General features: G+C 34.1%; 1 protein-coding gene across 1 annotated transcript in view; it reads left to right on the top strand.

Moving 5' to 3' along the window:
- The window catches only part of TXLNB (taxilin beta), a 63,819-nt gene that overhangs the window by 3,696 nt on the left and 43,103 nt on the right, over window positions 1-17,020 (top strand). The window contains exon 2 of the mRNA XM_003769504.3: window positions 10,096-10,557. Within this exon, the coding sequence (XP_003769552.2) occupies window positions 10,110-10,557 (448 nt within the window). The 5' untranslated portion in view covers window positions 10,096-10,109. The remainder of the gene's footprint in view (window positions 1-10,095; window positions 10,558-17,020) is intronic.

The raw sequence follows: 17,020 nt of genomic DNA on the forward strand, positions 1-17,020 counted from the left end.
GTCTCTACAATGTTAGAAGATTTGATGAAATCATCATAATATCATCTGCAAAAAAGGAGTATCTTAAAGATCATATTATTCACAAAGAATCCCTTTTCATAGAGGTCTTTGTTCAGTCTCTGCCATCACAGGGGTGACTACCATTGGAGAATGTACAATTCATTGTTTTATACCTCAGCTGATGTTTGTTATTATTGTAGATGTGTTCTACTGTAGACTATTTCTTATAATAGCTTTCTTGTTCTCTGTTTCATCAAAAATGCCCTTGCAGATGATTCTCTCAAAATTTTTAGAGGGATGGGCAAGTAACCACACAGGCTTATAGTTGTGGATGTTCTCGTGCTCACTTTGGTTAGTGGTGGGGCATCGATAAGTTTGGAGAATTTTCCCCCCTTACCTTTGGTACTTTCTCCTCTCTCAAATATTTTGTAACTCAAACATGTTCCCATAATTTTGCCCCCTCCAACAGAGATCTGTTGGTCAATCCAAAGCAAGCCACATATACTTGCTCTAACCTACTCAGTTTTTCTGTCTTTGGTCTCTTTAATACCTTTTCTATCTCCTTTATAAGCATATCCAAGATTGTGATATTAGAGTCCAGATGTGGTGACTCTATTATCCTAAGTGATGAAAAAAGTTCTATTCACAGTATGCAAATCTTTGCAGATCTTTTCCATTTTGTAAAATATTAGTTGTCCTCCATACAGTTTGCTCTATTGGAAGGGTTTTATTTAATTGTGTTTCTCTATGAGGTTTCTTTAAAGTAGCTTTATAGCTCCACTGCCTCTTTCTGTGTTGAGATAATGCTGTTCATTATTTTACATTATTCTATTATATAAGATCTTGTTACTAAATTTGTATTCTAAAGAGGTGTTACTTATGGCTATCATTGATCTCCACTTGTAGTTAAGTCAAGTGTTTCTGACTAAGATGCTTTTTAGACACTTTTGACCTTCATATTATAACAGTTGATCTATATTAGTTAAATTTCAGTGCTAAATTATTGTAATCAACCTATGTCCTTTCAATCAATTAAAAATTTATGAAGTACATACTATATGTCAGACTCTATGCTAAGTGCTGAAGATATAAAAAAAGGAAAAAGATAGTCTCTGCCCTCAAGGAACTTATAATTTAATTTCTTCCAATCCTATTCCATTTTCATGATCAATATCTTGATTAAATAGATTTTTTTGTTTTAATTATATATAACATCTTTTTATCATTTTTATTCTTTTATTCTGTCTATATCTATATTAATTTTAATCTTTGCTCTAACAAATAAGTGTTCTTACTATAAACAGCCAGTGTTTTAAAGGAAGAATTCTATAGCTAAGTACAATGTGTATTCAGTGATCTCTGCTGCTTAGGAGGTTGAGGTTGGCAAATTGCTTGTATTCAAGAGTTCTAAAAGGTAAATCCAGTCAAGTGTCCTCACTAGGTCTAACAAAAATATGGTGATTCCCCAAGGAACAGAGGACCACCAGACTTTCTAAAAAAGAGCAAATGGGCCCAGATCACAAAAAACATAAGTTAAAGCTTTTGTTCCAAACAAGCCTATGAATACCTACTGCATTTTCAGCCTGAGTAAAAGAGGCATATGCAGTCTTTTTTAAAAAATTAATTCTATGTCAATAATGATGAATTTCTTTCTGTTATCATATAGCAAATTTCATTTTTTGTGATGTTATTACATATTCACCGTGTCTAAGACATTCCAAAAATTTTCTAAAAGAAAGTATTCACAATAGGCATAAAATTTTTGTGTAGCAAAAACATTTCTGGCTTTTCTTATATGTGCTCCATATCCTATAATATGTTTTTCATTCTCCTTACCTAGTCTCACCTTTGCTCTAAGGTCACTAAGCATTAAAATTTGTTTGTTTGACTGTATATATGATTATATTGGTGTAGGAAATTCCCAAAGAAGAAACTCTTATCAATGCAGATCTGTACCCCTTTTGCAACTTATAGTCTTAGAGGGTTATCTGTATTCAGTAAGAATTTAAGTGACTTGCCCAGAATCTAATAGGTTTTTAAAGCAAATCTTCTGATCTACGAGACCAGTTCTCTACATATTATGTCACATTTCCTCATCAAAGTATGTAGATTTAAGTCAGAAGGGCTTCATCAAATTTTTCATAGAATTTCCCTATTTCTTCATCCTCTGCATAAGTATATAAATTGAAATTATTTTCTTGATTTTAGTAAACATATCTATAATACAAGATGAAAAAATGTTTCTTGAAATTATGTTTCTTGTTATCATTAGTTCTCAATAAAAGCAATTTCACTAACTCTTTTATTTGGTTCTCCAAAGAGAACCTGTGACTTAACCTTCTATTGGTTGAAATTCCCTTCTTTGATTGTGTTTATAGTAAGAATATCAGAATTGATATTAATGAATGGTCACTTAGTCACTGGATGGAAATTATATGTAAAATGTTGTAATTATATGTAAAATGATGCATCATCTGTGCAAAAGCAGAAGGGGCCCCCATAAGCCCAAGGCTATTTTGTTTTTGTCTTTCTTTCATAGGTTGCCATAGCCAAAGAATGAATAATTAAGTGACCAGTCTATTTACTAGTTTTATACCTCTCCAAACCTAGCTTGGATAGCCCTCTTTAAAGAAACTCCATCTATTACCTGATTTATATACTTCAAACTTTTCTGACCTGCTTGAACTTGCCACAGTGTGAGTTCTACTGGCATGGACTTCAGAAACCAGGATCATTTACACATCACAATGAGTCATTACAATAGGATTTTGTGAAGGCTGTTCAGTGCAGAAATGTATTTTTATTATCTAAGGATCAGTGCTACAACTATGATCCACACTGTAATTCGGCAATGGACCTTCCTTGTATATGAGTGGTCCCGGATCAATCCAAATTCCATGTCTTCTGTTGTATTTTGAGACTATCTTGTAACTTTAATTAAGTCACCTGAAGGGCAGGAATCATGGCATAGTTGAAAGAGACACAGATATAGAGTCAGATAACTTGTGATAAAATTGTAGCTCTATTGTTCATTTACCTTTGAGATCGTAGGTTAAGGTAACTTTATCCCTATGGAGATAATTTCCTTCATCTATAGAATAAAGGAGGGTCATGTCTTTCTCTAGATTGCAAAACAAACTGTGATGTGATCAGACGGTAGTCTACAGGAGATCAGGATCAATTGGGGTACCTTGGAAGGGAGTTAAATCATTATCACTTGTAATCTTCAAGAAAGGTCTTGATATCCATGGGATATTTAATAGAGGTCTTCCTTGTTCAGGTATAAGTTGGTCTGGTTGGTCTTTGAAGTCAACAAATGTTTATTAAGGGTCTATTATATGTCAAGCACTGTAATAATTGTTGGGAACTCAAAAGAAAAACAAAAATGGAAACCAAAAAAACAGTCCCTCCTCTCAAGATACTCACAGACCATGGAGATAAAATTCAAACAGCTAATACAATAAACTACATGCAACATAAACTGGATATCAACAGAAGAAATGAAGTAGCATCGAGAAGGCTCCGGAAAGGCCTCTTGTAGATCAGACTTTAATTGAGACTTGGAGGAAGCAAAATTGAGACTAAGACTAAGAGGGAGAGAATTCTGCCTGTGAAAATGCAATCAGGAGGTGAAGTTAGGAACTAGGAGGACATTGTTACTGAACAGCAGAATGCATGATAGGATAGAAGGTATAAGAAGATTGTAAAGGGACGAGGAGACAGATTAGAAAGAATTCTGAATATCAAACAGAGGATCCCCTGGAAATGATAAGGAGACATTGTAGTTTATTGAAGAGCAAATGAAATGGTCAGTCCTGAACTTGAAGCATTTATTTGGCTGCTGAATGGAGAATGGACTGGATCAAAAAGAGGCTTTTTAAAAATAATCTTGGAGTAAGGTGATAATATCCTTTAATAGGGAAATGGCAGTATTAAAGAGGGAATGTTACAAAGGTAGAATTGAAAGGACTTCAACATAAATTGGATATGGGATGGGAGAAGAAGGAAGACAGAGACAGAAAGAGAATGTTAAGAAAGTTAAGGATGACACCTTGGTTTTGAGCCTAGGAGATTGAAAGATAGTGGTGGCTTCCATGGTAATAGGAAAGGGAGAAGATTGAAGGGAAAGGATGATGAGTCTGGTTTTATACACATTGCATATCTATACCCAAGATATCTATGAACATTAAGTTCAAGCTTGTAGTACATTAAAATAATTTATTGGAGCATGGATAGGGGCACCACCCCTGAAGTCAGGATGACCTGAATTCAAATTTAACCTCAGACATTTAACACTTCCTAGCTGTGTGACCCTGGGCAAGTCACTTAACCCCCATTGCCTCAAGAAAAAAAAATTTAATCCAAATATTTTTCAGACTGATAATTTTCCATGCAAGGACATGTGGGAGCCTACTTGAACCAGTCCAAATAAGTTAGTTGTTAAGTTCTCACTATGAGAATTATATCACAAAAGTCAGCAAATGCTACAAATCAGGACTTGATTTATAGGTTTTGTTGAATATCTAGAATTAAAAAAGTAATGGAGAAAATGTTATTGATGCTGATTAAATTTAAAAATGCATCATATGTACTTTTTTATTTCACAGAGAGGTAGTTGTTAAATATTAAACTGTTGCTAAACATTAGCTTGTGACCATGTCACTCCCATTTTATGCTTGTGAAATTGTTTTTCTGAGCCCAAATGTAAGATTTCACACTTATCCCCATTACATTCTATCTTTTTTTGTTTGTTTGTTTTGTTTTGTTTGTTTGTTTTATTTAATAGCCTTTTATTTACAGGTTATATGCATGGGTAACTTTACAGCATTAACAATAGCCAAACCTCTTGTTCCAATTTTTCACCTATTACCCCCCACCCCCTCCTCCAGATGGCAGGATGACCAGTAGATGTTAAATATATTAAAATATAAATTAGATACACAATAAGTATACATGACCAAACCGTTATTTTGCTGTACAAAAAGAATCGGACTTTAAAATATTGTACAATTAGCTTGTGAAGGAAATAAAAAATGCAGGCAGACAAAAATAGAGGGATTGGGAATGCTATGTAGTGGTTCATAGTCATCTCCCAGAGTTCTTTTCCTGAGTGTAGCTGGTTCAATTCATTACTGCTCTATTGGAACTGATTTGATTCATCTCATTGTTGAAGAGGCCCATGTCCATCAGAATTGATCATCATATAGTATTATTGTTGACATATATAATGATCTCCTGGTCCTGCTCATTTCACTCAGCATCAGTTCATGTAAGTCTCTCCAGGCCTTTCTGAAATCATCCTGTTGGTCATTTCTTACAGAACAATAATATTCCATAATATTCATATACCTCAATTTATTTAGCCATTCTCCAACTGATGGGTATCCACTCAGTTTCCAGTTTCTAGCCACTACAAAGAGGGCTGCCACAAACATTCGTGCACGTACAGGTCCCTTTCCCTTCTTTATGATCTCTTTGGGATATAAGCCCAGTAGTAACACTGCTGGATCAAAGGGTATGCAGTTTGATAACTTTTTGAGCATAGTTCCAAAGTACTCTCCAGAATGGTTGGATTCATTCACAACTCCACCAACAATGCATCAATGTCCCAGTTTTCCCACATCCCCTCCAACAATCATCATTATTTTTTCCTGTCATCTTAGCCAATCTGACAGGTGTGCATTACATTCTATCTTAATGGACTCAGACCAGTGTTCTAGCCTGTCATTATCTTTGACTCTGTCAACCAATGTTAGCCATCCTTCCCAGATTTTATCATGTGCAAATTAATAAACATTCCATCTATGCTTTTATCCAAATCATTAATAAAAATGTTAAACAATACAGAACAAAAAACATATTCTAAGGTATACAGCTAAAGACCTATCATTTTGTTATTGAACCATTAATGACCACATTTGGAGTCCAGCATTCAACCTATTCTGAATACATATATTTGTATTATTGCATAGTCTACATCTCTCCATCTTCTCCACAAAAGTAATATATTATTAATATTAATAGTGTATCAAATATTATTAATAATATATTATCAAATGTTTTGCTAAAAGGTAAATAAACTTGAGGTAGCTAGGTGGTGCAGTGGAGAGAGCACCAACCCTGAAGGCCTGAGGATCTCAGTTCAAATCTAATCTCAGACACTTAACACTTCCTAGTTATGTGATCACGGGCAAGTCACTTAATCCCAATTGCCTTGGGTGGGGGAGAGGGGGAAGGTAGATAAACTATATTAAAAACATTGCTCTTATCTATCAACTTAGTAACCATGTTTTAAAAAAGAAACTAAAGAACATCTGGTATGACCTGTTCCTTTGTTTAAATATATATATATATATATATATATATGTATGTGTATACATGTGTACATATGCACACATACATATATATTATATATGTATATATAAATTTGTATCCAATATGTAAATTTATTTCTTTATATTGCCAAGATTTCCCCCTATTGCTCTTTTCTCTCTTCTCTCCCTCACTTCTGCATTAGAAAATCATTTTTCCCCCCCTGAGACAATTGGGGTTAAATGACTTGCCCAGGGTCACACAGCTAGGAAGTATCAAGTATATGAGGCCAGATTTGAACTCAGGTCCTCCTCACTTCAGAGCTGGTGCTCTATCCACTGTGCCATCTAGCTGTTCCTCAGAAAGTCATTCTTTATGACAGAATTGGAAAAAAAAGAAATAAAAAAGGAAGAAGAGAGAAAATAAACAAAACCAATCAATTCATTGAAAATCATCTGACATTGTATACAGTATTTCATATCTGTAGAACTAACCATAACCTCTGCAAAGGAATTAGGAAGAGACCTCTAGGAATTCTTCTTATAACATTCATTTTTAACTATTTTGTTGCTCTTTCCATTTATGTTGTCATAGTAAATGTATATACATTTCCTTGAGTCTGCTTATTTCCCTTTCTATCAGTTCGTGTAATCTTTCCTTGTTTCTCTATATTTATCATATTATTCTTTTCTTATAACATAGTAATATTTTATTATTATGTAGGACAACTTGTTAAGTCATTACATGATTGATGAGCACCTCCCAGTTTCTTCAACTAATTATTTCATGAAATAGATTTTAACCCCTTCATTATCCTGGTACCTAGAATTAAACAGTATTTCAGATGGCCAGGCAGAGTACAGTGAGACTCTCAGTTCCTTATTTTTGGAAGTTATGTTTTTCCTAAGGTAGTTGAAGAATGCCATATCACATATTGATTCTTATTGAGTTTATAGCACACTGAAACCTCCAAATACTTTTTAATATTCTCTAAGCATGTCTCTCCCACAAAAAGTTATATTATAAATATTTTAGTAGATATAGTTTTTCTTTTTGTCAGTGAATTCCTTGGGGTATATATTTAGCAATGGAATTTCTGGGTCAATAGTTATGGACATATTAGCCACTTCATTTGTATAATTCCAAATACCATCTCTATTTTGATTAAACTCAAATCTACCAATCTTGTTCCAACCCTCAGCTGAACTTAATATCTCAAACTGCATATTCAGTAGATATCTGAAAGATATCCAAAGCCATTATCTTTCCTACTAAAACCTATCTCTTTTCTACCTTCCCTATTACTCTGAGAGAAACATTATCTTCCCAGTCTCTCAGGCTGACCACTAGAAGTCATTCTCCATTCCTCAGTGTCTCTTACCCCCCAAATCCACTCTGTTGCCAAGGTCTCTGTCAAGTTGAACTTTTCAACATCTCTTGGGGAAAAAAAAAACTCTTTCTTTCTAATACTACTACCACTCTATGGGTCTGCCTGCTAGAAATTTCTCTTTATTCCAAGCCATCCTCCCTTCAGCCACTGAAGTGATTTTTCCTAAAGTGTAAGTCAGACCATGTCAAATGTCCCTAATCTCCATAAACCTCAGTAGCTTCTTGTCTCTTCCAGGATCAAATACAAAATCTTCTGTTTGGCATTCAAAGCTCTTCATAATCTAGTTACCTACAACTTTTCCATTCTTCTTAGACCTTACTCCCTGAAATATACTCTTTGACTTAGTAACACTGATCTTCTGACTGTATCAGGAACAACACAATTCACCAATTAGTTCTGGACATTTTCTCTTTGTCCATATCTAGAATACTTTCCCTCCTCAATTCTGCCTACTGACTCCGTATGTTACTTTTAAGTCCCAACTAAAATCTCATCTTTCAAAGGAAGCTTTTTTCAACCCCTCTTAATTCTAATGCCTTTTCTCTGTTAATTATTTCCTATTTACCTTGCATAAACCTTGTTCATACATGTTTGTTTGCATGTTACCTCCCCCATTAGATTGTGAGCTCTTTGAGAGCAGGAGTCTTTTGTCCCTCTTTGTATTGCTAGTTCTTAGTACAGTATCTGGTACATATTAGACATGTAAGTAAATTTATTGATTGATTCTAAATCCACTGTCTCTTCTTAACAGGTATATTCAAAGCACATTCCCATACTTCTACTAATGTATATCATTCGTAATGTTCTTTCTTGCCCTCATTTCATATTCACCTGTGTACTTTAAGACTCCTACCCAAATTGTGTGTACATAGAGAGCAAGGAAGGGAGAAAAAGGAACTGCTGCCCCTCCTAAAAAATCTTCCAAAAGTCAGGAGTAATATTTATTTGATGCATTTAAAACAAAAAAATTGTCCTTTTTTATATTTTTTGTTTTTATATTTTAGAACACTGCTATAATTTGAAAATTATCAAACTATAATGTTTACATTTGCAGGAATGTCCTGGTAAACATTTGACAATTGGTTCTGCTGGGAAAAGTATGAACACTCTTCTACCGTTGATCTGTATTATTAACATTTTCTCCATCAGTTTCTTATGTATAAAAACCATCCAAACAATAAATCAATCATTAATTTGTAGCATTTATACATTCCCAATATGTAATGTTCACACTTAAAATTTAACAATTGGCTCTGGCAAGCTATACAGACTGACTCTAACATACCCTTGAGTAGCCAAAGCTGCAATATTTTCATATAAAAATTTTTGCTTCATCTCTTCTTTCAATTTTAATGCTGGAACAAAATATGGTAAAGCGTATCATTATTGTTGTTATTATGTTGTTGTTTTTCATGCTAGTTAGATCAATTAGATCATAGAATTTTAGAGTCATAAAGAATCTTAGGAAGACAAAAGAAATACTCTTTGTGAAAGGGCTTCCTACAGATAAAATACACTTTATATAAGCAATTATTATTGTCTAGTTCAACTCCTTCAATTTATATATTGAAATTGAAGCTCAGAGAACATTGCTTAGTAACTAGTCCAAGGTGATACAGCTAGTGTTAAAGCTGGGACTAGATTTGGTGACCTGCCTAGAGCTCTTTCTACTACACCACAGATGGCTATTTTGATTGGTATTGATTGGTAAAACTCTTAGGTTTTATGATTTTATTTCTAAATATTATACTTATTATGTAATGTTATTATATAATAATGGTCATTTTAAAATTATAGTCAAGCAGAAGACTGACTCATATAAATTAGGATTTTAGTTCCAAATTTGTTTTTTATATTTAACATTATAATTGAGAAATCTTCCCCAATTATAACTGTGATATTAATAAAATATATACAATATGAAAAAATATTTATAATTTTAGGGGTCATTTACAGAGCTATTCTCCTCCCCAATCATGACCCTATGATGTACTAGATAAAGTAAAACTGCTCAGGCTGATCCACCCTGAGTCAAATGTCAATGGGAACATAGGAAAAATAGATTGTAATTATGCTTCCATAATATTTACCTCTCTACTCCCTGCCTCCAAAGTGGGGAGAGGAAGAAGTTAAGGGAGGATGGGGAAAGAAAAGGAAGGGTAGAAATCCTGTGTTGATAAGAGTGCCTTTAAAAGGAGAAATGGCTTTGAAAAACATCCTTTCCATTCCAATTATAATAGAAATTTATGAATGTGAGTTTTATTTAGATAATAGGCCTATAATAGCCATCTGTTTTGGATATGTGTGATAAATTCATTCAAAATCAACATTGCTCTATCTCATTCATGCACAATTGGGAGAATTACATTAAACGTTATTATGTTTGACACCAGGTACCAGACCAAGCATGGAGAGTAATCAGCATACAGAGCTGTCTGCTGAACAGCAGTCACCCCCTTCAGCAGAGAACAACACTTCCTTGCTACCTCTTCAGAATGGCCTGAACCAACAATCTGAGCAGGATCCAGAGCCCAAGTCTCAGATATCTGACAAAGAAGAAACATCTGCCCTTGAAAATATGGGAAGTGATATTTCTGAAGAGCTCAATCGGCAGCTGGAAGACATTATAAAGACCTATGGGTCTGCCTCCAGCCTAATGGGGAAAGAGAGCAGTGTGAGAGATGAGAAGTCTGAGAAAACAGAACCATTCAACCATGAGGAAGGGGAATATGAAGAAGTAAACGATGATAGTGAAAAAGAACCTATAGCTGCTGGAGAAGCCCCCACATCTACAGTCAGGGAGCCTTTCAATAACAAGGAACAAAAACGGGAAAAGAAAATCCTGAAAGGACTAGGCAAGTAACTAATAGAGAGCCCTTCTTTATTCATTTCTGACAATGAGTAATAATAACAACTAACATTAATATAGTACCTTAATGTTTGCAAACCATTTTATATATATTCTCTCATTGTAGCTACATAACAACTTTGAGAAGTAGGTAATAATACTATTATCCTCATTTTATAGATGAAGAACATAAGTCTGAGAGAGATTAAGTGATTTTCTCAGAGTCATACAAGAAATTAATTCAGTTTTTATTAACGACAAATCTAGTACTCTTTCCACTATACCATTTCTTCTTTGAGTCTTCATAAAGTCCCATAATCAATTATAGAAATGACTGTCTCTTAGTAATGATACTTTGTGGAAATCTGTATCTACACTAAAAATTCAATCCATTTTAACAAATATTAACATCTACCATGAATGGGCAATGCCTTATGCTGGGTCCTAGGGATATAAAGACAAAAGCAAGATAGTCCTTGCCCTCAAGGAGTTTACATACTCTTTTTGGGGAAAAGGGGTAGAGGGAGGGCAGGAAAAGGAAAATTAAATATGAATAGAAATAAGTAAATATAAAGTATAGGAAAATTATACAAAACAATTTTAGGAGATAGAAAGTGTTAATGAGTAGAGATATAAGAAAAAATTGCACAAAGAAGACATGGGCTTTGATGAAACATAGTTATCCTATGAGAAAGAAGAGGGATTTCATTCAAGACATGGCCATGGAAGTGAGGAGTCAGAGGGCAGGGATAGTGTGTCCTAGGAACAAATAAAAGGGCAGTCTGACTAGCACAGAGATTGAGGAAAGGGAATTATATAAAACAGGAATGAAAAGGTAAAGGATTGTGAATGTCAAGCATCTTATTCTAGAGGCAAAAGCCTCTAAGGGTTTTGAGTATGGCATGGTCAGACCTGTGTTTTAGAAATAACAATGTGACAGATATTAGGGGATATTTTAGACAAAGAAGAATTTGGAGATAGTAAGAACATTCAGGAGGCCATTGCATTAGTCCAGGGGAGAGGTGATAAAAGACTGGACTAAAGGAGAGGAGAGACTATGTGAGCACAAAGTAGGGGGTGACTGCAAGATCTGAGGTCTGAAACTTGAATGATTTGAAAGTAGGATGATGTTCTCATCAGAAATAGAAATATCATTCTAAGAAGTCAGTGTGTTCTAGTGAAAAGAATACTACATTTGGTGTCAGAACTTGAGTTCACATCCTAATTTTACTTTATATAGTTAAATATTTCATTTGTTCTCCCTAGATCTCATTTTTCTTATCAAATAAATCAAGTAAATAAGTTTTATCTCTAAGCCGCATGATCCAGTTTGGAGAAGTTTTTAGAAGGAACTGAGACAAACTGAGATTTTAAAAAAAGAATAAGATTGAATTGACTTTATGAAGCCAAGATTGGCTAGGATGGGGCAGGGAAGGGGGTGGCATTCTAGGCAAGATTCAGTAAAGACCCAGAAGCAGGAAATCACTTAGTATATTTGGGAAACAGTGAGAAAATATATAGCTACATGAAAAGGGTTCATAATGAACATGGAGGTGATAAAATTTTACCTACATGAAGGATCTTGTAAAGGAGTTTGAATTTTATAGACAATAGTTCACATTCAAAGGAGTTTGAATTTCATAGACAATAGTTCACATTGGAAGTTTCTGAGCAGGAAAATGACCTGATCATAATAATGCTTTAAGAAGATTAATTTGGTAGCAATGTAGGATGAATAAATAGGTTATAAGCTCCTTCAGGTCAGAGATTGATTGTAGTGTCTTGCTTAATAAAAGATTGTTGAATGAATGACTACTTGACAAAATGATTACACAATAGATGCTAAGGGTTCAATGCCATCCATAAAAGTCCCCAATTCTCTTCAGTACATAAAATGAACCTTCACTTGACTATAGGTTCCTTCTATTATAAAAATCAGTTTGTAGACTATTGCAATAATCTAGGAATGTAGTAAATATAGGGAACAAAAGCAAAATTGATCATTTGTAGGAAAAAATTATTTTCCCATCAATCATTTATAATACCAATGGGGAAAGAGAGCTTAATCATATAATTACTAATTTTTAAGTATGCATTTCAAACTTAATTATCTTGTAATTGATTTTGGCATTTTAAAAATGAAACATAGGGACAGCAGAACATAATTGGATGATAGAAGATAATTTTATGAGATGTCTCATCCTGTCATTTAACAACAACCCCAAAGCACACTAAATGTTAGCTTTCTATCAAATAGGATGCAAAAAGCAAATTTTCTTTTCTTTTTTTTTTTTCTTTTTTTTTTTTTTTTTTTTTTGTTATTTAGGTAAAACTAGCAGAAAAGCTTTAGAATAAGAAAGGATGGAAGGAAGAAGAGAGATAGGGGGTTGGGATTCCCAGAATCCATTAATTTTTCAAACAAATAGTAGTGTCACCCTCAGGCAAACTCCTTTAATCTGTTAACTTCACTTTGTTTATTGATCCTTTGGGATCCAAGAGCAGAATGCATTTGATCAGTTGAAAAGTAATTCTACACTATTATGGAACATCACCATGAGGTACAAAACTACACCACCAGTTAACATTTTAAGAAAAGCTAAAAAAACGTATTAAGGTAACTGCCTTGGCACAGTTGATCCACCCCACGTTAGAGATTAGGATTAAAATAACAGAGATAAAATGGGGAGGTGGAGGAGGAACCCAACAAGTTCAAAAGTTCAAGGTTAAATTCAAGATCCCTTTGGTGTGACTGGCAGAGATTTAAATATCACTTTAGCATTTGCTCATCCTAAGAAAGACTTCACAGCTGCTTTCTCTCCCGGTCTCTGCGCAAACTTTCCTATCTAGGGTTTTCCTATCTATACCTGTTATTTTTAAAGGACATAGCAATATTATAGACTATTAACAACACTTTAGCTTTAGGAATGACTTCAGCAATCCCAAATTTAGGAAACTAGAACTTTTGTGTTAAATCCCCAAAATTTAGGTCTCAAAATTTGATCATGTTTACTTTTGCAAAAGGAAATTAGAATTAGAAAGATGTATGGTGAGAGTGGGGAAAAGTGGGGAAAAGAGAAAGGGAAAAGAAAAACTGATTCTTTGTTTATTTCTTCCTTTGTCCATTTTAGTTGTTCATCTTTCCAAAGCTTTCCAATTTCCAAATTTTCAGAAAAATTGATAAGGGGAAAACTCATCTAGCTTCCCACAAGTCACAACGCACATAGGTTTGGTTATGTGATCTTTTAAGAAAGATGTTGTAAATCTGGGTTTAAATCCAGCCCCTGACACTGTATCACTAAACAAGTTACTTAAAGTTCCAAGTCAAGTTTCATCTTCAGTATCACTTAGTTACTATAATTCAAAACCGTAAATATATGTAAAGTTCTTTGTAAATTTTTAAGCAGATAGTGTAAGTATACTTCTACCCCCAATCCTTTTAAATTTTCAAGTAAGTATTAATTTATCTATTACTTTCTTATATGCTATTTGTTTCAAGCTTGGGGGGAAGGGGAGGATGGGACTCCCTGGGGAACTGAGAAACATAATAATAAAAATAAAAGTTCACATTTACAAAGAGCTATTAAAGTTTACCAAGTACTCTCCTCCCAATAATCCCTGGAGGTTGGCAGGTGTTATCTCCATCTGAAAGATACTGAAACCGGCTTGGAATAGCTAAGGAACTAGCCTTGGGGTTACACAAGGGAATGTCTGAGCCAGTTTCATTACTTTGGTTTCTCTAAAGAGAATGCTTAAAACTATAAGATGAAAGTCCCTGCCTTCAAGAAACTTTCAGTTTCACTGCAAAAACCATCCCACCACAAAGAAAACAGGGACCAATATAAGTAGTAGATAAATTTAATGAAACAAACTATAAGCTCAAAGATCAATGAAGCTTGGCCTAGAAATAGTCAAGAAAAGTTTTGGAGGGGTCAGGTTTTGAACCATCTGGAACAGTCTTGATGTTTCCCCTCATTCCCATAAATATTTATTTCCCTCGTATTTATTATCTCCTCTTTTCTGGGAACAGTGGGCAATACAGTAATGTCTTAATCTCAAATAGGATGATGCTTCTCTTATTCCTATTTCTTTTTTTTTAAATAAAAGGGGCATTTTGTTTGTTTCTTCTTTCCCTTCCCCCTTCTCAAAACCAGACCTGTCAAGATTTTTAATATATTTTTTTCTTTGCAGTTCCAACCACTTAATTATCACAAACATCTACATTATCATTCTTTTCCCTACCCAGTTAATCTAGAAAGAAATCTTGAAATTTCTTCTTTGTCTAAATGTAATGCCAAGGCATATAGTTTGGTGAAATGAGAAGAATCCTAGACTGAAAGTGAGAAGACCTAGATTTTAGTCCTGGCTCTACCGCTCATTAATTAGCAGTGTGACCTTGAACAAATCACTTCTTTCTAGACCTTAATTTTCTTTTCCATAAAAAGAAGCAGTTAGAGAAGATTGTCTCCAAAATTCTATTTCTTAAAAATTGATTGGATAGTAGAATAAAGAATTTCATACAGGTATTGTGGTATAGTGGATAGAGAACTTCTTGTCACACTTATTGGGGTGAGACTCCTGATAAAGTCAGTTAACTTCTTAGTAACCCATTCACTGGTTTTCTTAACCTGAGGTACTTGAACTTTTTCAAAAATATTTTGGTAACTATTTCAATATAAGTGATTACCTTAGTAATGTGACATGTTTTATTTTAATGCATTTAAAAACATTATTCTGAGAAGGGGTCCATAGGCTTCACAATATTGGCAAAGGGGTCCAAGACACAAAAATCCCTACTCTAAGATTATTAATTGTAGAGCAAGTGCTAATAATCTTCAGTGATAGTTTTCTCATTGAGACTTCTCTACATCTATAAGGAAATCACAAGCATAGTTATAAACATGATTAAGTCCATAAAAACTCGAAAAAGAAATAAAGAACATTAAACTACAGGACACAAAGTTGTTCAAATGTAGACTATAATTAGCAAAGGTTAAAAGCATAAATTTGTAAGCTTAAGTTTAATAGAAAATATTTAAGTTAACTCTAATCATAAATCCTATAAGTCAAACAATTTAATATAATGAAATAAGTATGAATAAAATTTTAAAATCTAATAATATTTTATCAAATAAAAAACTTTTAAATCAAGTAAAAATAAACAGTAAAAAAGTTTAAGAGTATAAATATTCTCTAAAATTTTTTTCTCAACTGTTCTTAGCAGTGTTAAAAATATTCATTGTAAGAACTATAAAAAGTTACAAGAATCTTGGACTATCTAGTTCAACCCTCTCGTTTTATAGGTGAGAACACCGCAAAAGGTAGGAATTGAGGTGGGGCAAGGAAACTAGAAGGGAAGAAAGGAAGAGAAAAGCAAATTTATAAGATTTGGTAAAGCTAAATAAAGAATCCCTGAACTTGTTATAAATAATCATTCTCAGGCTATAAGTTTAAACAGCTCCCAGACCACTTGTGTACAGCTGGTTTCTCATCTTAATTTAAGATTTTTTTTCTTTGATGTAAAAATAATCTCTTAATATTCCACAGCTCCCTCAGACTACATCTGCGCAGTCCCCACAGCCATATGTGGGCCGTTGTTATTCTTGCCGCGCAGGTGGCTGTGCTCCCTTTTATACTCACTACATAAACTGAACATTTCACAGTATGGGGACCATATGCCCACCACATGCCTTACCAAGACTGAACACAAAAGAGACGCAGATTTCTTTTGAATGACACTTTGGGGAGAATTCAGTTAGTACTCTCCTTTTAAGTGATTCCCTGCATAAAAGTAGGTTTTCCCTTTTGTGTCTGTCCCTCTGTTTCCTAAACTACCCTCACTTCCCCTTTGCTGTAATTATAGCCTTTCTGGAAAGACAGACAAGTCCCTTTGTCTGATCACCCTAGGCCACAATAATCCCACATAACATCCCAGTGCCGGGGAAACCTGAAGCAGCCGAAACAACACAAACTCTTTACTTTAGCAAAGTCACATCCTCTACACCCACCCTCTGTGCCTTCATAGCTTTCTGTTGTAGTTCAGAAATTACAGCTATATCTAAATATTATCTAATATTTATAAGGTATATCTAAATATTAGACTTCAAGACTAAAGAAAAAATTGGTTGATATATAGGAAGGGGAAAAAATATTGTAATCACTTCAGTGTTTCCAATGCATCAAGAGGGAAATTACTGATTTTTGATAACTATTGCTTCCTGGGAGGTTATATTGTCATCCAATTCAATCAGTCCAATGTATTCCAACAAGCAATGATTTATCTATTAAATGCCAAGCAAATCACAGGAGAGAAAAGGAGGAAAACAGCTTAATCTCTGTTCTCCAGGATCTTATGTTCTACCAAGGGGATGTGAATGTAAATGGATCAATATATAAATCAACATTTGTGAGAAGGAGGGAGGCAACACTAGCAATTAGTTAACAATTCTCCTGTAGGAGAAGACACAAAAGCT

Source organism: Sarcophilus harrisii, chromosome 4, assembly GCF_902635505.1.
Source record: "Sarcophilus harrisii chromosome 4, mSarHar1.11, whole genome shotgun sequence".
Classification (NCBI taxonomy): Eukaryota; Metazoa; Chordata; class Mammalia; order Dasyuromorphia; family Dasyuridae; genus Sarcophilus; species Sarcophilus harrisii.